Source organism: Chelonoidis abingdonii, chromosome 4 (genome assembly GCF_003597395.2).
Source record: "Chelonoidis abingdonii isolate Lonesome George chromosome 4, CheloAbing_2.0, whole genome shotgun sequence".
NCBI lineage: Eukaryota > Metazoa > Chordata > Testudines > Testudinidae > Chelonoidis > Chelonoidis abingdonii.
The window spans coordinates 14,879,216-14,900,588 of NC_133772.1; the positions used below are offsets into that span (position 1 = coordinate 14,879,216).

At 43.9% G+C, this 21,373-nt stretch overlaps 1 protein-coding gene across 1 annotated transcript in view; it reads left to right on the forward strand.

Annotated features, from left to right (window-relative positions):
* Nucleotides 1–19,228, forward strand: part of NUCKS1 (nuclear casein kinase and cyclin dependent kinase substrate 1) — a 30,953-nt gene extending 11,725 nt beyond the window's left edge. The window contains exons 3-9 of the mRNA XM_032792513.2: nucleotides 599–704; nucleotides 8,993–9,048; nucleotides 9,513–9,662; nucleotides 10,692–10,844; nucleotides 11,346–11,495; nucleotides 13,374–18,138; nucleotides 18,264–19,228. Coding sequence (XP_032648404.1) covers nucleotides 599–704; nucleotides 8,993–9,048; nucleotides 9,513–9,662; nucleotides 10,692–10,844; nucleotides 11,346–11,495; nucleotides 13,374–13,576 — 818 coding nt within the window. The 3' untranslated portion in view covers nucleotides 13,577–18,138; nucleotides 18,264–19,228. The remainder of the gene's footprint in view (nucleotides 1–598; nucleotides 705–8,992; nucleotides 9,049–9,512; nucleotides 9,663–10,691; nucleotides 10,845–11,345; nucleotides 11,496–13,373; nucleotides 18,139–18,263) is intronic.
* Nucleotides 19,229–21,373: the final 2,145 nt, after the last annotated feature.

Genomic DNA, 21,373 nt, shown 5'->3' on the forward strand with positions numbered 1-21,373 from the left:
CGGAGCACCTAAGATAAGAAATAGGTGCAAATTTTAATGGATTTGTGTGTGATTCTGAACACAAGAATATACAGTTCTGATTTTCAGTAAAACTCAGATCAACTTTTCTCTGGCCATGAAGCCTTTTCTGCAGTATTTCCTATGACTTCTGCATCTTAAACTTGTTAACTTATTATGCAGTTTGCAGATATACAGGTTGAATATAATGTTTCACTTTTGTAAAGTTGAACCTAAGATTTGAAGACTTGGATTTTTGACAGGATGCTGATCTGACCTCCTTAAAAATGACATGGATTGGTAACTTTAAATATATACCTCTACCCCTATATAACGCTGTCTTCGGGAGCTAAAAAATCTTACTGCATTATAGGTGAAACTGCATTATCAAAGCAAGTTAGATATTTGCTGAAGCTTGCAGCCCCACTCCCCTGGAGCGCTGCTTTACCGTGTTGTATCTGAATTCATGTTTTATCGGGTTATGTTACATCGGGGTAGAGGTGTACTTGAGGAGGTAGTACTCTATAGGCTATTTGGATTGCTGGAAGTTATAGCATAGTTCACTTCTTTTCAAAACCATTTCCTCTGCTGTACTGTCCAGATGAAGATTACGGAAGAGATTCTGGCCCTCCAGCCAAGAAAATCCGTTCATCTCCGCGGGAGGCTAAAAATAAGAGGCGGCCTGGAAAGAATTCTCAGGAGGACAGGTAAGAAGTTACTACTTATAACCCAACATTAGCTAAAACAGACTTGCCATGTAGGTAGCAACAATCAAAGTGATGTGCACTTCATTGCACTGAAGCCTTCAATGCTAGTTGGTATGGTGATGAGCTTCCAAGGGGTTCTAGAAAGACTAAAGAAATCTTAGTCACGGAATGGTCCCCTTATCTTGCATTTAAGGCTGTTATTTGAAGCTTAGGGTATGTAGGCATCTCCAGTTAAATAGTATGCCAGACCTCTTTCAAAGGGCTAGGAATGTGTGGTGCTTTTTCTTTTTTTCACTCTGTTTGACATTCTTCTACCCTTCAAAGAATCTGGAGAATCAGTCTGCAGACTGTATGTGAATTTCCACTTGCAAGTGACTAACTGGACATTGAAATTTATTAATGGAGGCTGCTGTCTAAGGCGGTGGTTGTCAAACTTTTTTTCGTGGACCACTTGAAAATTGCTGAGGGTGTTGACGGACCACTTAATAATCTTTCCAAATATTGTTGTTTGTACCATTAGCTAACTATTGTAAAGCACTTTGGATAAAAGCACTATAAAAATTTTTAATAATAATTAACATTCTTCGAGTGCTTGCTCATATCCATTCCAGTTAGATGTGCGCGCGCTGCGTGCACATTCGTCGGAAGATTTTTACCTTAGCAACACTCGGTGGGTCGGCTGGGTGTCCCCTGGAGTAGCACCGCCATGGTGCCGGATATATACCGCTGCTGACCCAGCTGCCCCTCAGTTCCTTCTTACCGCCCATGTCGGTCATTGGAACAGTGGTGTGCGGTTTTACTGACCTCCACCTCCCTAGCTACTTGTAGTTCTCTAGTTATTGTGTGTGTGTGTATAGTTAATTTTTATTGTTAATAGTTAGTGTATAGTTAAGAGGGGTTTGGGGATTAGCCCCTTCCCTGCACCCAGTGCCGGGGCCCATGCCCAGTTCACCGTGTTTCAAACCGTGCTCGGCCTGTCATAAGCTGATGCCGACAGGAGATCCACACGACTCCTGCCTTAAGTGCCTCGGGGAATCTCACCTGACAGATAAGCGTCGCATTTGCAAGGCTTTTAAGCTGAGAACAAAAAAGGAGCAGGGCTTTCAGCTAAAGCAGCTCCTCGTGGAAGCGTCTCTTACCCCTCCACCTTCAGCACCGAGCGCTGGTCAATCGGCGGGCAGAAGCGCTTCCTTGGCACTGGACCGTGCCGGTACTGCTAAGGCCTCTTGGCACCAGCTGGCACTGAAGTCGACTTGGCACCGCTCCCTCTCCCCAAGGTCGAGAAAGCAGGAGTCTTAGGCTGCTTCTGTGCCACCTACACCGCAGCCAGAGTGCTCATCTAAGTCAGATTGCCTAGCACTGACACCTGCCGCGGCACCGACGACGTCGGCACCATCGATTCCAGTCCCACGAGGGCCGTCGAGTCCGGTGCCTGTCAGCTCCCCAGCGCGAGCCGTGGTTGAGCTTACTATTCCATCCACGCCGGAGACATTCTCAACGGCGAGGGATCTGATTGCCATGACAGAGTCGACACTGCCTCAACCCCCGGCACCGCCGGTGCGGGTAATACAGTCTATCAGCAAGCCTACCTTGATAAGACCATCCTCTGTCGGCGCAGCAGAGCAGCATGGTTCACGATCAGTCCCGCAGACGTTCCAGGTCCTGTCGGCGCTCCCGCTCCCAAAGCCACTCGCAGTCCCGTACCGTTCTCCTCCTCAGTACCAGTCGCACTCGTGGCACCGGTAGGTATCCCATTCGCCGGCCCGCTACTCGCGGCACCGTTCCAGCTCCCGACACTGCTCCAGGCACCGTGACTCTCGTAGCTGCTCCTGACATCGAGCCTCGAGATCTCGATCGAGCTCCCGGCACTGCTCCGGTCGCAGGTCCCGATCTTGTTCTTGGTACTGGTATGCCTCCCGGTACCGGTCCCCTGTACCGAGTAGAGCAAGGTCCGCTAGAGACAGAGACTCTGCCCAGGGCTTTTCAGCACCTCCATGGCCATCCAGACACGCATCAGTGTCGTCCCATGCGGACAGCTCTTATGCTCAGGACCGCGATTCTGATGTGCCCACCAGAGTCTTCCAAGAGACCCAGGCCCAAGGACCCCATCAGTGGTCTTTCTGGACACCTCGGGCGTACCACCAGGCCCAAGGCGTACCAGTAGTTCCGTCCTGCTCTGTCTCATCAGAGCACCGAGTGCCAGAGGCAACGGTTAACCCTCCCCCTTCGACTGCTGCGAAGGAAGCTCCTGTTCACCCACCGAACTCCCAGGTTCCACTGGAGCAGGAGGTCGCCCAAGAGCAACAGGCCACACAGGACCCGCTCGTCGCTGGCATCTCCTCTTCCTCTTCTCCAGATGAGGCAGTGGCAGGAACATCCTCCTCGGGCCCTACTCCAATCGACCTGAGAGCCCATCAGGGGCTCCTAAGGAGGGTAGCACTCAATATGAACCTCCAAGTGGAGGAGGTCCCGGAGGTAGAGGACCCGGTAGTGGACGTTCTATCTGCAGATGCCCCCACTAGAGTGGCCCTTCCATTTATTCAGACCATCCAGGCAAATGCCGATACTATATGGCAGTCCCCAGCCTCTATCCCTCCTGTGGCCAGGGGAGTCAAGCGTAAATATATGGTGCCCTCTAAAGGGTACGAGTACTTGGAAGAGGATGGACATACCTGCTCACTAGTCGTCCAGTCCGTTAGTGAGAGGGAACACCACAGCCAGCAGGTGCCAGCCCCAAAATCAAAGGAGGCTAGGCAAATGGACCTACTCGGCAGGGGCCCTGCAGCTCGGGGTGGCAAATCCACAAGCCTTGCTTAGCCGCTATAATTGTAACACCTGGGTGGCAGTGGGTAAGTTTACAGAGCTTCTCCCTCAAGACTCCCGGCAAGAGTTCACTGCCCCCTTGGAGGAAGGGGAAAAGGTGGCCAGAACTTCCCTCCAGGCCTCGTTGGATGCAGCAGACTCAGCAGCCAGGACTCTGGCCTTGAGTGTTGCCATGAGGCGCATCTCATGGCTTCAGGTGTCAAACCTCCCACCGGAGCTGCAGTATACCATTCAGGACTTGCCATTTGATGGTAAAGGCCTCTTCTCAGAAAAGACTGATCCCAGGCTGCAAAGCCTGAAGGACAACAGTGTCATAATGCGCTCTCTCGGCATGCATACGCCAGAGACCCAATGCAACGTAGACCTTTCCGTCCCCAGCCTTACCGCCCATACTCTGTGCCTAGACAAAGACAAGACTTTGGCAGGCGGTGCGGCCGAGGTGGTCGCAGATGACTGTCAGGACTCCAAGGGGCCAAAATCAAGGTCCCTCGAAACCACCACCGGGACCGAAGACCACCTTTTGAAGGTGCACCCGAGGGTGGCGTACCAGTTACAGGCCAGGATCCCTCTCCTCCATTCTCTAACCGTCTCTCCTACTTCCTCCTGGGATGTCTCAGTTAACTTCAGATCGCTGGGTCCTACGCATGGTGGAGTATGGGTACCACCTCCAATTTATTTCAACCCTTCCCTCCCACCCTCCAACCCTGTCCCTCTTCAGGGACCCCTCTCACGAGCAATTCCTCTTACAAGAGGTGCAGATGCTCCTCGCCATAGGAGCTATAGAGGAGGTACCGATGGACGAAAGGGGCAAGGGGTTTTACTCCTGTTATTTCCTAATCCCCAAGTCGAAGGGAGGTCTCAGACCTATGCTAGACCTGCGAGACTCAACCAGTTTATGATAAAGTTGAAGTTCCGCATGGTATCCCTGGGGACCATTATCCGTCCTTGGATCCTGGAGACTGGTATGCCGCCCTCGATATGAAGGACGCATACTTTCACATCGCCATCTTTCCTCCACACAGGAGATACCTCCGCTTTGTAGCCAACCATCAGCACTTTCCAGTTTTCGGTCCTGCCTTTGGCCTTTCTACAGCCCAAGGGTATTTACAAAGTGTATGGCCGTAGTCGCCGCCTACCTCCGCCGACGTCGGATACATGTTTTCCGTATCTGGACATTGGCTCATCCGAGGGCCTCCGAAACACAAGTCACTCAGCATGTGGGCATCTCAAGGACCTATTCACACGTCTAGGCCTGATGATCAATATAGAAAATCCACTCTGGTTCCCACGCAGAGGTTAGACTTCATAGGAGCTATCCTGGACTCCAATCTAGCCAGAGCCTGCTTACCACAGCCGCAGTTTCAGGCGATGGCAACAATCATCCGAGGTCTACAGAATTTCCCGATGACTTTGGCTTCGCACTTGTCTCGGTCTCCTGGGTCACATGGCTGCCTGCACGTTTGTAACAAACACGCCAGGCTCCGCCTCCGTCCTCTCCAAGTTTGGCTCAACTCGGTATACCGCCCGGGCAGGACCCAATAGACAATAGTCACCATTCCCCAGCACCCTAGGCTCCCTAGAATGGTGGCTAACTCCCTCCCTGGTGTGTGCAGGATGCCGTTTCATCCGCCCCAACCCTCAATGTCCCTGACGATGACGGCGTCATCTCTCGGCTGGGTGTGCTCACCTCGGTCACCTTTGTACTCAAGGCCTTTGGTCTTCTCAGGAGCTGCATTACACATAAATGTCCGAGAACTGAGAGCAGTCCCGCCTGGCGTGCCAGGCGTTCCAGCAACAGTTGCGAGGCCGTTGTGTGTCTCAGTGTTTACAGACAACACAATGGCCATGTACTACATAAACAAACAGGGAGGGACACGGTCCTCCCCCTTTGTCAGGAGGCCATCCAACTCTGGGACTTTTGCATAGCCCACTCGATAGATCTGGTAGCGTCCTTTCTCCCAGGGTTCGAACACTCTGGCGATCGACTCAGCAGGTCTTTCCTGTCTCACGAGTGGTCGATCCATCCGGATGTTTATGCATTCTGTTTTCCAGAAGTGGGATTTCCCCACATAGACCTGTTCGCTTCCTGCGAGAACAGGAAATGCCAGATGTTTCTGCTCCTTCCAAGGTCTCTCCCCGGGATCGATCTCGGACGCTTTCCTGATGCCGTGGAAGAGCCAGCTCCTTTAATGCCTTCCCACCATTCCCGCTGGTTCACAAGGTCCTGCTGAAACTCCGCAGGGACAGAGCGCGCATCATCATGATCGCTCCAGCGTGGCCCAGGCAGCACTGGTACACCACGTTGCTCGACCTGTCGATAGCCAACCCAATTACCCTGCCACTCCACCAGACCTCATAACTCAACTCAGGACCACGGCAGGCTTCGCCATCTGGACTTGCAGGCTCTTCACCTCACGACGTGGCTGCTGCGTGGCTAAACCAGTCAGTTACGTTGCTGTGAATCAGTACAACAAGTTCTCCTGGGTAGCAGGAAGCCTTCCACTCAGTCAACGTATCTGGCCAAGTGGAAGCATTTCTCCTGCTGGTGCGAAACGCTTAATCTTACTCCCACTGAGGTCTCGATCCCCTCTATTTTGGACTACCTCTGGTCTCTCAAACAGCAGGGCCTAGCAGTATCATCATTGAGGGTACACTTGGCAGCCATCTCTACCTTCCACCCAGGCAAAGGTGGTCGTTCCGTGTTCTCACGCCCTATGGTTTCGAGGTTCTTCAAGGGCTTGGAGCGCTTATACCTTCAAGTATGCCGCCCAGCCCAGACCTGGGACCTCAACCTGGTTTTAATCAGACTTATGTGTCCCCCATTCGAGCCATTAGCAACCTGCTCGCTACTATACCTGTCTTGGAAGACAGCTTTCCTCGTAGCCATTACATCGGCCAGACGAGTCTCCGAGCTTAGGGCTCTTACAGTGGATTCGCCGTACGCTGTGTTCCACAAGGACAAGGTGCAGTTGCGACCACACCCGGCATTTCTCCCTAAGGTGGTTTCGGCCTTTCATGTTAACCAGGACATCTTTCTCCTGGTCTTCTTCCCAAAGCTACACTCAACGCAACGGGAGCAACAGCTGCACTCCCTGGACGTTCGTAGAGCACTCGCATTTTATATTGAGCTGACAAAACCGTTTCATAAAATGCCCTAACTCTTTGTTGCGGTAGCAGACCGAATTAAAGGCCTACCTGCTTCCTCTCAGAGGATCTCATCTTGGGTGATGACGTGCATCTGCACTTGTTATGATTTGGCTCATATTTCCCCAAGCCACATCACCGCATATTTTACCAGAGCTCAGGCTTCATCTGTCGCCTTCCTGGCTCGTGTGGCTATCCAGGAGATATGTCGCACAGCTACCTGATCCTCGGTCCACACCTTTGCTTTGCATTTATGCTCTGGTTCAACAGTCCAGAGATGATGCAGCCTTTGGCTCAGCAATTTTGCATTCTGCAACATCTCGCTCCAACTCCACCAGCTATGTGAGGCTTGGGAATCGCCTAACTAGAATGGATATGAGCAAGCAGTCGAAGAAGAAGAGACGGTTACTAACCTTTGTAACTGTTGTTCTTCGAGATGTGTTGCTCATATCCATTCCAAACCCGCCCTCCTTCCCCACTGTCAGAGTAGCCGGCAAGAAGGAACTGAGGGGCGGTTGGGTCGGCAGGGGTATATATCTGGCGCCATGGCGGCGCCACTCCAGGGGGCGCCCAGCCAACCCACTGAGTGTTGCTTGGGTAAAAATCTTCCGACGAACATGCACGCGGCGCACGCACACCTAACTGGAATGGATATGAGCAATATATCTTGAAGAACAACAGTTACAAAGGTGAGTAACCATCTTTTTTACTTCTAGGTGTGGAAGTGGAAAAAGGATAAAAGAAATTTGAGCGCAGATACCTTAGTTTCTAGGAATAGAGCAAGAGTCAGGCTAACACTAACTCTAATAATGCAAGACTTTAAGGCAGGGCCTGGGCAAATGGGGAAAAAACTGTTAAGATACTGTTCTAACCTTGTGTTAGATAAGAGTGGAACGCAGACTGCAGCAGAAACTGCTGAGAAAAGTAAAATATCAGGAAGGAATATGTATAAACAAGGTGCCGCTGTTGATCATTATTGTATGCAACAAAAGGTATAAATGCTTGCCCTAACTGTTTATCAGGCGGAGACCTGTCTAGGAAGGGGGAAATCCCTGTCCGTGCATACTCTCCGCCTTGCAGTTGCTTGAGAATAAACTGTCTCTGAATTGTTGCAAACAACCTAAGAGTGAAGACTTTGTTTTCTTCCACAAAGGTTTGAGGTGCTTTTATGTTCCTGGGCAGTAAGGAGAAGCGCTGGTGGTGGTTGTAGGATTAAGTGAGTAATGGTGTGTGCCCAAGTGCTGTCTTGGTGTGGGTGGGGCAGAGGAGAAATATTTCAGTTTGGCTTTGAACTTCAGTAGCTAACGTAGAGGCATGAACATTTGCGTCTGAGATGTTGACCTTTTTATGCTAGGTGCTTCAGGGAAGGGTGCTATTCTGTTTGACACAATACGGCAACATAAATAGTAAGTAGGAATCTGACCCAAGGGGATTTTTAGTGCTGGCACTTGTATAACTTTCCTGGGTGATTTTTGTTTTAGCCTTTGCTTGCAGGATGCAGTGTTGAGAACTGCTGCAGTCTACAGCTCCTGCTGCTGTGTTTTCTACTTACCTGTCCTCCAGTAGCTTAGAAATACTAGAGGTCAAGATTTTCTTCCAGGAATTACTCCCCAATATTACAGGAATCTAGATATTTTCAGCCACTTTCAGATGATCTGAAAGCATCTAAATGTGGATTGCTATGAGAGCCGCTAGTTCTGTTTCTTCTTAGTGTGTGGCAAATATGCGTATGTGATACCAACTAGCATATTCAACTAATCAAAATATGCTTCAGTAATGTGTGGTGTTAAATTTCAGATTTAGAACTAGTTGTGTTTTACAGTCCCCTAGCCATTCTTGCCATTGGCACAACCCTTCAATAGTCTGGAGCATATTTGTTTCACCGTTACTGGCTTTTACCTGTGTTTTCACCAGTCCTATTTAAAACTGTTTACCCGTAGGCTAGGGTTGTTGTGTTGGCTTAACACCCGTTAGCATCCGAAAGGAAGATCCTTTGACTCCATGTTGTTTCTTCTAGCTAATTACAATAGTAATTACTTTACATTTCAGAGTTAACAGTTTATTGAGCTGCACAGTTCAGCTCATTTCTCAGAGCTGTTGTTTCAGCTGTCAGTCAGTTTACACTTGCTTCACAATTTGAAGGTGGTTATTTTTACAACCATAATGACTAGATAACTTTTTTTTTAACAAGAGCTTAAATTCTGAAGCACAAAGTGGCAGCCTCTAAAAGTACCAGTTCACCCAGTTACCACAGGCTTACCCAGTACAGCAGATCCATCCTCGAAAATAGTGATAAAACTTTCTCCTTCTCTCCTTTGCAGTGAGGATTCAGAAGAAAAAGATGTGAAGACCAAGAAGGATGATTCACACTCACCAGGTAGTTACCCAGCTGCTACCATCGCCAAGTAGGCTTATTATAGGAATATCATCCTTCTAATAAGAATATTACAAGGATTGTATTAAAGTTAAAGGACTAACGATGCCAACAGGAGTAGTGTTCATAATACATAGCTCTGCTGTTGCACTTTAGCTTGGATGCTATCTTTGATTCTCCTGTTCTTTCGAGTCCTGGTGGACTAGACTACCAGATTTTCTTCCTTTGTGATATAGTACTACTGAGACAAAATAGATGAAGTCATACTTTTATTGGACCAACTTCTGTTGGTGAGGCAGACATGCTTTTGAGCTATACAGAGCTCTTGCTCATGTAATGCTAGAGTGATATTTCCAGCAGGGAAGGCCAAGAATATTAGTCCATTGTGCCTGCCACTCTCTTATGGCTCCAATGCGTATGTTACATTGAAGTATTTGAGACCTCATTTTGTCACTATTTTCTCCTAGATGAAGACTTTGGCAGTGAGGATGACGACTTAGGAGCAGATGATGGCAAAGCTGACAGTGACTATGAGAGCTCTCAAAAAAGCAAAAAAGCAAAAAAAGCCAAACCTGAAAAGAACAAGAGACCCTCCAAATCCAGGAAAAGGGCTGCAGGTAAAGAGGGTAAAAACACAGATCTGTTAAGCGACTGTTTCGGGTATGTTGCCCTGAAATCAGTCCTGAGTTGGCCTAAATGTTGTGACTGAAATGCCAAAGATCCAGAAAGCAAAATCCAAAGTTAGGAACTAAGTATACTCTTTATTCCATCTCTCTTGCAAGTTATGTGCTCTTCCTGCCCTCCACCCCTCCTTTAGATGAAAAGTATGAAACCCCTGCTGTCCTCTGCCCCCACTTTTTATCCCTAAGTTTTGGGCAAGTGGGTCTTACATGGGAGGAGGGGAAGTTCAAGGATCGTTGACTAACGTGAAGCTGTGCCCTGACCTCACTCCCCAGCGGTAGTACTGAGATTCTTCTGCTTTTCTGTATTTTTATTCAAGCTTAAGTCTGTCAGCTGGATGGAAATGAGAGTTTAAATAACTTACTACAGTATTTCCCAGTTTATTTTGCTCTAGAATCACAAAAATATCTTATGAGCACACAGTCTATAACTATCATGAGTGAAATGTTTTTACAATGAAACATATAGTACTATAATGCAACATTAACTTGAACAATTTGAGTCAGTGTTCAGTTATGTTCACTGTGGGAACCATAACTGTCATATTGTACAATAGCATTTGCTATTAAATTTACATTAATGATATCTGACACTTATAGAGCACCTTTCGTTACAAAGGATCTCGGAAGCACGTTTTCACTAAGCAGCTCTCTGTTCTGTATTAAGAATGGGTCGGTGCAGGATGCTGGGGAAATATTCCTGTTATGAAAAAGTGTCTTGGTTCTTAAATTCATGGTTAATGGACAGGACCTCAAGGTTGAGCCCTTTCAAAACACATGCTTCTAGGGAGAATTTTGACCACACTCAAACAACCAGCTGTGATAGTTACCCAGTAAGCCTCTTGGTTCTCCTGCTTTATTGGGAATTCTTTTGGCCTTCAGTTTCCTCTTAGCTTCTGTTGCAAGCCAGGAATATGTGGTATGTCATGAGTCTTCATTGCAACATGGTGCATTTTTGTGTTACAGAGGACAGTGAGGATGAGAGAGAAGACCACAAAAACGTGCGCCAGCAGCGGCAGGCAGCATCCAAAGCAGCTTCCAAGCAACGAGAGATGCTTATGGATGATGTAGGCAGTGAGGAGGAAGAACAGGAGGAGGAGGAGGCACCATTCCAGGAGAGTAAGTAGAAGGGGATTGTAATGAAAAACATACTAAAGCAGCTGTTTGGAGTTGTGTGACTTACATGTAATTAACTTCTTGGGCATTGGATGCAGACAGCTCACTAATGCATTCAGTGTTAAGGCATATCTGTTCAGGGGATGAATTAAGTTTAGCTGTAGTGTAGAGTGTATCCTTTTTTTGTCTTAAGCTCAGGGCAAAGAGGCGCATGACTTGATACACTATCCATTTACAAATACTAAGTCATCACCATAAACTAGATATCTTTACAAACATTGTCATCTGCTGTGAAATATTTACAGATGATAAACTGAGGCACAGTGGTAAAATGACTTGCTTAAGATGACATAAGTATGTGACAGCTTATAGAACTAAGGTGTCCTGACTCTTACTCCTCTCCCATGCACTAGTCTAATTGCTAGACCACTTTCCTTTCTTTGCACTCGGAAAAGAGATAAAGGCTTCTTCACAAACACACACTTCCTTTCTCTGTCCCTGCAGAAGATTCTGGCAGTGATGAAGACTTCCTCATGGAAGATGATGATGATAGTGATTATGGCAGTTCAAAAAAGAACAAAAAAAAGGTGGCCAAGAAATCCAAGCCAGACAGGAAAGAAAAGAAAATACCTAAGCCCAGGCTAAAGGCTACAGGTGAGCTTACTGGATGGGAAGCCACTTGCTTCAAAAAATGAGTATTTTTGCAGCTGTAAGGATTAGTTAACAAGGCTGTGTCGGAGTATGTAAATGTCACTCTTTCCTAACTGTTTATCTGCTTAAAGGAACATTAGTCAAATGTTTTTCGTCATCGCTTTCTGGAGATTAATAAAGCATAATTAGATTTTTAAACTACTTAGCACTTCAAAATTAACAGCCTTGTGAAATAAATAAGAATTAAATCAGTTTTACTGAGAGGGAAATTGAGACAAAAAAAAAATCATGCCAGTGGCAATGTTGGGATGAGAATGCCTGAGTTCTTAGCTTCCAGTCCTGTCTCTAGTCAGCTTGTCCTGTGGTGACTTAAAGTAGTTTACACTTGGGCCTAACAACCTTGAATAACCACTTCATTTCTTTCAATATGCAGACCTTTGGATGTAGGCATAGCTATACAGAGGTGCACAGATATTCAAATTACTGAATGCATTTTTATTGCATGTTTCTAGCTGACCGTAAGCATGAGAAATTTTAACCTAAAGGAAGCTTTTCAACAAACGAAAATGCCTTGAAATAGGAGTCTATGATGAAAGTGCCTTTGCAGCCATCAACTATAGCATTACTATGACCTTACTGTACCCTATGTTTTTCACAGCTACCGAACATGTTGCAAAATTGTGCTTCAGAATTGCAGCTTTCTTAAAAAGAGAGGGGGAAAAAAGCATGTTTTGTAACTTTCATGGTTGTGGAGAAAAGTTCAAAAGATATTTGGTTCATAATATATTGTTGGCTCCTGGGAGCTTAGAATACTAGCATTGGGATTTGAACTGTCTTGTTTTTTTGGGAGGGAATGCCCATGAGCTCCATTGTTCTGTGGAAGTGAGTTTGTCTCTCTCTTTGAGATGCCATGGAGTTCAGCTTTTGTGCCGCAGGTAGTTCCTTTACTTTGATGCCACAGTGCTGCCATCCAGCAGCTCATTAAATCTTGTAATTAAATGGTTTGTAAATATCTTTTAGAAACATTTTCCATTGAGTTCAGGCTCTTAAATAATCTTGCATAAGAGTAAAATGTCCTTTTTAGATCTATCAGGCATCTGTCGTAACACTTTTTTTTTATTTTCCTCTGAATGCCTACAAACATTCAAATGAATCCATAATAAAATAGTAGTCTGGTCCTAAAGTAATTTTTCCCACTCAAGGTAAGCTTCAGGAGACGGGCCTCATAGCATGCCATTAACTGTAAGTAGATTGGCAAATCACTTGCACCAAAGATGGTGCTGTTAGCTTGTCAAAGCCAGCTCAAGTGTGGGCTGAAATATGTGACACACTCAAGGTGATGGACCCAAAGTAAAATTAATATCACAAAACTAAAATACTGTCAGATTTGTTTCTTGTGCTTCACAGTTCTTTTTCTGATGTAAATAACTTCAACTATAAAAGCGAGGACACCCTTCCTCAGCCAATAAATTGGAGTTTCATCTGATTGAAAATGAAAAGATGGAGTTTATACTGTATGTGCCAAATTCAGCACTTCTTCTACTGATTTGCCTATCCCATACTATCTCCTGTCAGCTTATCAGAAAGTAAATGAGAATTATGGATTTTTCTTTTCAGTTGCTTTCCTGCTTCTGCTGATTTCTCATTGCTCAAGTCATCTGTTATTTTGGGTATGGCATCATTATCCACATTAACAGATTGTTGCTCCAACAGCAATAATGCAGGACTCACCATTGCAAGTATCATCTTACAAAAAACAACCTGAATATGGTTTGGAGACTACATTTTCCAAGTAGAGGTTGTTTGTGTAAAGCTGTGTGAATTCTCTTTATTTATATAATTGTAGCTGATCTCATGAAACTGGTGCTTTGGTTTCTTTAGTGACACCTAGTCCGGTGAAAGGCAAAGGGAAAGCAGGTCGCCCCACAGCTTCAAAGGCATCAAAAGAGAAGACCCCATCTCCCAAAGAAGAAGATGAAGAGCCTGAGAGCCCCCCAGAAAAGAAGAAGAAAACAGCCAGCCCTCCACCAGAGAAATCGGGGGATGAAGGGTCTGAAGATGAAGCAGCCTCTGGTGAAGATTAAATGGCAGTTTGGGGAGCTTGTTTTGTTTGGGTTTTTTTGTTTTTAAATAAGAGGAAAAGAAAACATACTTAGCAGTAGAACACGGTTTTCGCTGTGGCATGACTCATGGGCTTTGAATGCTGTCTTTGCTTTCAACTGTTTAATACAGTATCCTTTTTTTAAAAGAAAAAAACCCTTATACAGTAATGTTTTTTGAAGTCACTGTTCTCTATTGGCCATTCTGTTCTTGTCCCCCACCAAATCTGAAAGCCATTTAAAACTAAATGGGTCACTTACTAAAAATATATATATTTTTGAAGGGATCTTGCAGTTGTGAAGCAATAGCATATGAGACTGATAGTTAAAAATTATACTTACAAATCATCAAGTAGCATAGATTTCCCAAAGCTGAAAAGGGCCTTTAAAACTACTGTTCCAAATTCACCTTCCATCATGTGGTTTCTGCTGACATAAATTCATTTCCTCAGAAAAAAGGTTAATGAATTCTAAATAAGATCTTTATTACTCATATTTGAGCTTGTTGGGTTCATGCAACTATTTTTAATAGGCAATATTCAGGAAACTTATATAGTCCACGTTAGTGTTTCATCCTTTAGAAAGGACTTATCCAATAGGGACGTGATATCCTTTGTCTCTGGCTGGATAGAGTTGCATTCTGCTCTTGGCTAAGTGGATTCATTAGGCTCCAGACCTGCAACCCACCAGCTGCTCATACCCATTACTCCTGTCACTTTTCATGGCTGGATATAGTTAGGCAGAACATGGGAAAAAGTTTTAAAACAAAATTTTAAAGCCTGGTTTTCTTACGATGGTATGGGAGTTTTTTCTTAGTCATTTTAAGCAAAAAATTTAAGTTAATCTCAAACTAAACTCTAGTTATGGGGATGAGGGGGTGGCCTTTTTATAAATGTGAAGCAATGGATTCCTGTAATGTCACAGTCTCAGATCCCATGAGTCATGCTTAAGTGTTTCTCTCCTCTCTTTCTGTCTGTCCTCAGAAAGGCTGTGTAGTCATACCTCTCAACCCTCTCCAGCTGTAGTGTTTGGATGGCAGATTCCCACCAGTATAGAACATAACTTTACCCTACCATCACTTCTATTTCTTCTCTCTCCTCCTTCCTGCAGCGTGGGAGTGCTCTTCATGCTGATCCCACACCCGTATATCTGCACCTAATGAGTCAACATTCTGCTGCTGAAGCCAAAACACTGGCTGAGTGGAAACTGGAGCACTAATAGGTTAAAACTGGGAGGGAACAGTGTTGATGGCAGTGTAGCAGGACTGTGGTGCATACAAAGGCAGGCTGTCCCACCAAGTTCAAGATACTTGATGTCTGTGCAGTGGCATTTTAATGTGCTTTTATCAAAGCAGCCATATCTCCTTTGACCCTTACAAATAAAAGTACACAGGATTTTTCCTTGAAACCTTGATACAGGGACTGCAGTATTTGTTGGTGGAAACATAAAAACTGGACTTGACATCTTTTTAACCTTTTATGTTTTCTCTATATCTTGCACATTCTTTCATAGCTGGCAAGCTCGACAGTCATAATCTTTTCAGTCAATTATATATGTTCTTAAACCAGCCTCTTCAAGGTAACAAGACAGCTAGGGAGTTGGTTTTCTGGTCTTGTAGTGTTGGATTTTTAAGGCTGTTAGATTTCTGAAAGCTTTAAGATGGGATGCAGTACTATGAGCTGGGAGGAGACCTGGCAGAGTATCCCATGGAATCTAAAGACACTGAGCTAAATGTGGAGCTAAAGACACAGAATGAAATGTTAATAGCAACCAAGTTGTTGTCTTATCTGATTCATGGCTGTGAACTTCATTGGGAGGCTGTACATTATCTTGGTGTATACATCTTAAGTTTTCTAACTCTCAGCTAGGAGACTAACACTGCCACTATAATAAAGGCTATCAATGTTTCCATTGTAAAGCTCTACTTTTAGGGGTTTAACTTTGCAGTACAACTTCAGGCTGGGTTGTGATGTGACTGACTTGAGCAAGAAGTGAATGTATAATTTTCCCATCCAAATATTAGGAGAGCAAAAGTCTCTTGCAATCCTTAAGTGAAACTTTTCAGATCATAGTCCTGTAGTTCTTTAGTAATGGAGAAAAAAATTAAATGGACAACTTCCTAATGGTCAGCTATGTGGACACTGTGCATGTAAATTGACTCTTTTGGTAACATGTTCCTCCATGAATGACTTTCTGGTCCATGCAGATAGTCCCTCTCAATACAAACTACAAGTATACACGCTCAAGCCTTTCTTGTCTGTTGGGTTGTTCGTTCGCACTTGTGTTGTGTTTTTTTTTTTTTTTAAGTGTACTAGCATTTACCTAAGAGTAGATTGTCCTCCATATAGATCTGGTCATAGCTAAATGTATTTTTAATTGTCTAAATACCGTTCACTCCTACGACCAGATCGTTTCTGAAGGGGTACGTTTTGTAGTTTCCATTAAAGCATTTTTCCTTTTTAAACAAGTTAAACTCAATGTCCAGGGCTGTGGATAAATACCTGAAAACCTGAAATTCCAATGTTCAGACTAGACCCTCAGTTAATGAACTCAAGTCTTTGGGAACTGTGATTTCTCTCACTACCTACCAATTATGGCCCGAACTCTTTGTAAAAATTGGTTGTTCTGCTTGTGTATCATGCTAATGACTGACATGAACAGGATGGTAGGATTCTTATATTTGGGAGTCTGCACAATCTGAAACACATGTAAATGGTACATTTTTGTTTGGATCTTTGTAACTATTTCTCTGTAGAGTAGTGTTTTGGTAGTACATGCAAACACTAAATCATAGTGGTCTAGAGCCACTTGTCTCCAGGTTACCCTCTCCATTTGGAAATAGAGCAGGTCATTTTTCTTGCAGATAAGAAAATTGTGAAGACAAAGGTTTGTTTTTGTTTTTTTTTGTTATTTTTAAGACAAATTGAGCATTTCTGATTAGCTGTAGACTAACTTTTTTTAAACATGTCCTTTTAAAAGTTTTGTTTTCAAGCATTTTAATTCCATGAAGGAAAGTAATAGAGTGCCTCTTTTTAGGAGGAGGATAGGACTAGGTTCCTACTTCAAAGAGCAGAAATAGTTTCATCCCTGTGAGAAGGCTTTAAAAAGAATGAGCAAAACAGATTGCGGCTTCTGCCTCTTTTCCACACGCATCCCCCACCCCTCCAATCTCCCCAGGTCGGTAAAGAGTAATACTAGGTGTACCTTTGGAGCACCTCCACTGAAGTGAATGGCTCGCTTCCAAAGTTACGCTAATCTAGCACCTGTCCTGGTTTCCATCTTAAAATGGCAGCTTATCCATTAACTTCCATCAGAGCTTTCTGCTTCAGGATCCCACTACAACATTTGAGTTTGCATTTGTATACAAAGAGTAATGTCTTTTTTAACAGTCCATTCGGTGTTGCCAGCAAAGGTTTACAAACAAGATTTCATTGATGCTTGGAGATTGATATTAGGGTTTAGTAGGCAAACAAATACGGCTGTATTTAATTTTTGTTTAAATCCATAAGACAAATTCAGCGAGTGTCAAAATTCCCCTCAGTGAAGCATTTTTCTTTTTCAAGTTAAGATTAGATGGGGTTAGGATTTGGAATGGGTTGGGGGTGAGAGCAGAATTTAGATGTAGGAGCAGTTTGGGAAGTTTTTAATAATTTCAGTGTTCGATCAAACTATCATGTTAAAGCAGAGAAGTGTGGGGGAGAAGAAATGGTGTACCTCCTTGAGTATCTGTACTGCTGTCCTGGAGTGAATGAAAGGGTAGGTAGGTAATTGTTCTAAGCATGCTCAGTTTCTGCACCACTGTGTGGCTGCATCAGGAAGCAAAGAACTATTTGTATGGGGGCGGGAGCAGAAGATATATTTGACTTTTCAACGGCTGTTAACCCAAATGTACCCTGGACAGTTAGCTGAGGTGCCTGTGTTGGGGAGAAACTAACATGCTGGAAGCTTTTGAGCTGTAGAAATTGGTGCTTTGCTTTATGTAATTTTTTTTGTGGAAGGTTTATTTTTATAACAAATCATACTAGTGAACATGGTTTTTAAAAAACACAAATTAATCCCTGACTTCAGCTATTACAAACTTCTCAGAACAATGACGACACTGATACTGTCCTTGGAAAGCCCCTTCCAAAATCTACCGTGTCCTCCTTTTAGGTTTCCCCACCTCAATTGATGACTGGCATTTGAATGTCCTTTTTCATTAAAATCTTTATGAAAACATAAATGTTTCTCTTTCTAAGTCTAGTCAAGTTATCCCTGTGTGCTGACTCTCTATGTATGAACCACTATTGGAAAGATCTCTAAGCTGGCTGCCCCATACAACTGCAGGGAATTGAATGGTTCCATCAGTCTGAGCATGCTCAGTATGACTGCAAGACACCATGGTGCATATGCTTTTTGTCAGGGGCAAGGGTTACATATATATTTATATATATTGGGAAGGGCAGGGTGGGATGGAGAAATACTCAGTCAGCTTAAGCCACACCAATGTGTGTGAAAGCCCCTGAAGTATTTTGTGTGTGTGTGTGTGTGCGCGCACGCATGGGTATGTGTGTGTTCCATTGTGTGTGTGTGCGCGCACGCATGGGTATGTGTGTGTTCCATTGTGTGTGTGTGCGCGCACGCATGGGTATGTGTGTGTTCCATTGTGTGTGTGTGCGCGCACGCATGGAAGCGTCTGATAACTTTATCCCTCTGTGTTCTGGAAATTCGTGAATTTTACTTTTTCCTGCAGAAGCAATTGTTACAAAAATTGTAAATAAGAGCTACATAATTTGTTTTACCATGAACATGTCACAGCAAACCCTAAATAACTACCCTGAAACAAAGGAGGAAGAGACTGCTGGTGGGGCATTGGGCTCTTAACATCAGCAAGGCATCACTCAGTGGTATGCAATGAATATTTGTCTTGCGTATTCACAACCCTGTTGGGCTTTTGTTAAAATAAACCCCCTTCACGTTCTGCACCTCTTTCCCCATTAGTGGCCAGAAAAAGAGGGGCTGCAAATAAAGGACTCTTTCTTAGACTGGTCCATGACCTGACAGTGTTGCTAAACGTGGGTCTGTCATCGCTGGACGCAAAATCCCCATTAGGGTTGGCAGTCCTTGCAATACCTTGACAATATGAGATCTGCAGCATGGTACTAGGAGTTAAGTTTGAATGTAACGTTAATGCTTTATTTAAAAAAATAAAAAATTAAGGGGTTGAAGTGAACATGACTTCGTTGACCATGTTCGTGAATTATAGATGCAACTGCATTGGTAGAATTGTGTGATGGTCTTTTGTGCTACTTAATTTTACATATTCCAGTCTCTGTATGTACCTGCAAAGAAGAAAAAAGTAACAAAACCCTGCTTTGCTTTTATTGAGGGGTTCCCAGGACTGCGTACCTGCTCCCGAGCTCTGTTTTAAGTATGTGTATCCTTTGCTTGTATTTTGTATTAAAAAAGGAAAAAAAAAAAAAGAGAAAAAGAAAAAACCCTTTATCGTTCAGCATGTTGGAATTGTGTCCCCTCTTATTTTTCTCTTTTTGGAATATATTAAGCAACTTATTCTTCTGTATCTTTTATTTTTTCTTTTGTAAACTTTTTGGTTTTGTTTAAAAATGGCTTTATAAAAGGGCTTTTATAACCCATAAATATGCCTTGTGTAATTTTTCTACTGTTCTAAGGCAGTAGCTATTGATTGTTGGTTTTGTGGTGTATAGTAGCTATTCTGCATTTGTTTTGTTTTGTGACCAGTAGTGATGTCTGAAACACTGTAAACCTATTACTTCACCTCCTTGGCAAGATTTGTGCTTTACTTTTCATCTTCAGAGGCTAGTTGGTCCTTTGGCCAGAGTAGTTTTGCTGCTTCAATCTGGGGAGTGATTGAAAGACTCTAATTCCTTTCCTGCTTGTGAGCAGAGCACACCCACCCTGCTTCCCACACAGCTGTTCCTTTGCAAGATGAGGTGGTGGGTCATGCTTTAAGAATTAGAAATGTGTTGAAATCTTAATGGAAATCAATGAAGAGGAGAGACAACACTGTTTAACTTTGCATATTACACATCTTTGGGCTTCCTGCAGCAATCGCTAGCCTTTCCTGATATTTCCTACCAGTAACACTACATACTATCATGCATTAATTCTTCATCAGTGGCTGTCAGATGAGGGAACCCAGCAGAATTTGTGCAGCATGTGCACATTGTGTGTGTCCTTAATGTGACAAAATACATTCAGTATTTCTAGGTGTGTTGCCACCTATCGTACAGATAGTACACACGGGCTAAAGGATAAATTCCCTCCAATTTGCTACAAAAAAAATTATATTTCATCTCTAGCTATTAGAAAGTTTAAAGCCAAAAAAGTTGACCAGTCTTGTTTTGCACTAATTAAGCTTAGTCCACCATTTTTTAACATTCCTGGTACTGTAATCACTCTGTCAAATTCTAAAAAGTTGCCATGTGGAGGCAAGGTCACCTTGCAACACTTGCAGTGCAGATATTCCTTTCATGCAGCAGAGGGCGTAACTTGAACTCTTATCACAATTTTTTTCCCTCCTAGTACAAATAGCTTTGTGAGTTGTGTGTTTCACAATGTACTGTATTGCAATAAGCTTTTTTTCTGTTTGTGATGAGCTGGCAGTTGCTCTGGTACATTTTACAAGGTCTATTTCAAACAAGTGAAAACTGGAAATATTCTGCTCTTGATCATCAGTTTGTTAAATCTTGTGGCATCTTACTGTTCTGATCAGGAGTGTCTGTCCTCCATGCTTCAGGATGGACGCCACCTGCTTCCTCTCTGGGCTTAGGACCAACTTTTCCCCCATAAGTGTCTTGTAAAATTATGTCAGGGGCCACAATGGATGGCTAAGTGCCTGCATTCATCATTATTCAGCAGAGCACTTGGGTACATCCTTGTGTTTTGCTGAATTGGGGCCTACATATGGGGGTCTTAACATTCCCCTGAAATACCTGGTAGCTGTGTTCCAAATTGCAGTGTGGACTGATTCATGCCATTTCCTGTATACATCTGCTTTCAAACGCTGCTGTTGCTTGTGCATTGTCATATCTCGGTGTTAATGGAACTTGAATCCTCATTGATAGTGGTAAAACAGGATCTGGCTGTTAAGTTCCTTTAACCGTTCTGAATTACCTTCTCTACTGTGCAGTAACATGTATAAGCACATTGCATAACTGTATATTTGGCTTCCAGCTGATACTGAAGTGTGATCAGCTCTCTTCCCCTCTAAATGCCCCCTAATTTCTTGCCTTTGGCATGTATATTAACTCATTGCTCATTTAACTTGTTGCATAGAATCCCTTGAAATTGGTCCCTTTTTGAATACAGCTGTCACTGTGGCAGTATAATCCTTAAGCATTGTTACTCTGCTTCAGTAGAGGGTGGGAGGCCAGTAGCATGTGCTGCAGCATTTTTTGGCCTGGCAAACAAATACTGTCTTCAGTGGTGCAAAGTATAAATATGTGAAGCCAGGGGCTGGCTGACCAGATAATTTTCAAGCAGTGCTTTAGGTGCAAGATTGTCCTCTGGCAATGCCCTCTTTAACGTAGTTGTTGGGATCTCTCTGGCAGCATTAGGATCTCAAAGCTTTTTTTTTAATTGTTCGAGCCCTGTAATGTCCACATACCACCTGTGTGGAACAATAAATCAGGAGTGTTGCATCCAGTTGAAACTACAGGATGTTTTTTTAGTTCAGCACCATGTAGATACCTGCTACAAACTCTTTATTCATGCACAAAGCATCACACCTAATAGGGGTTCGGGACCTGTCTTAAGGATTTT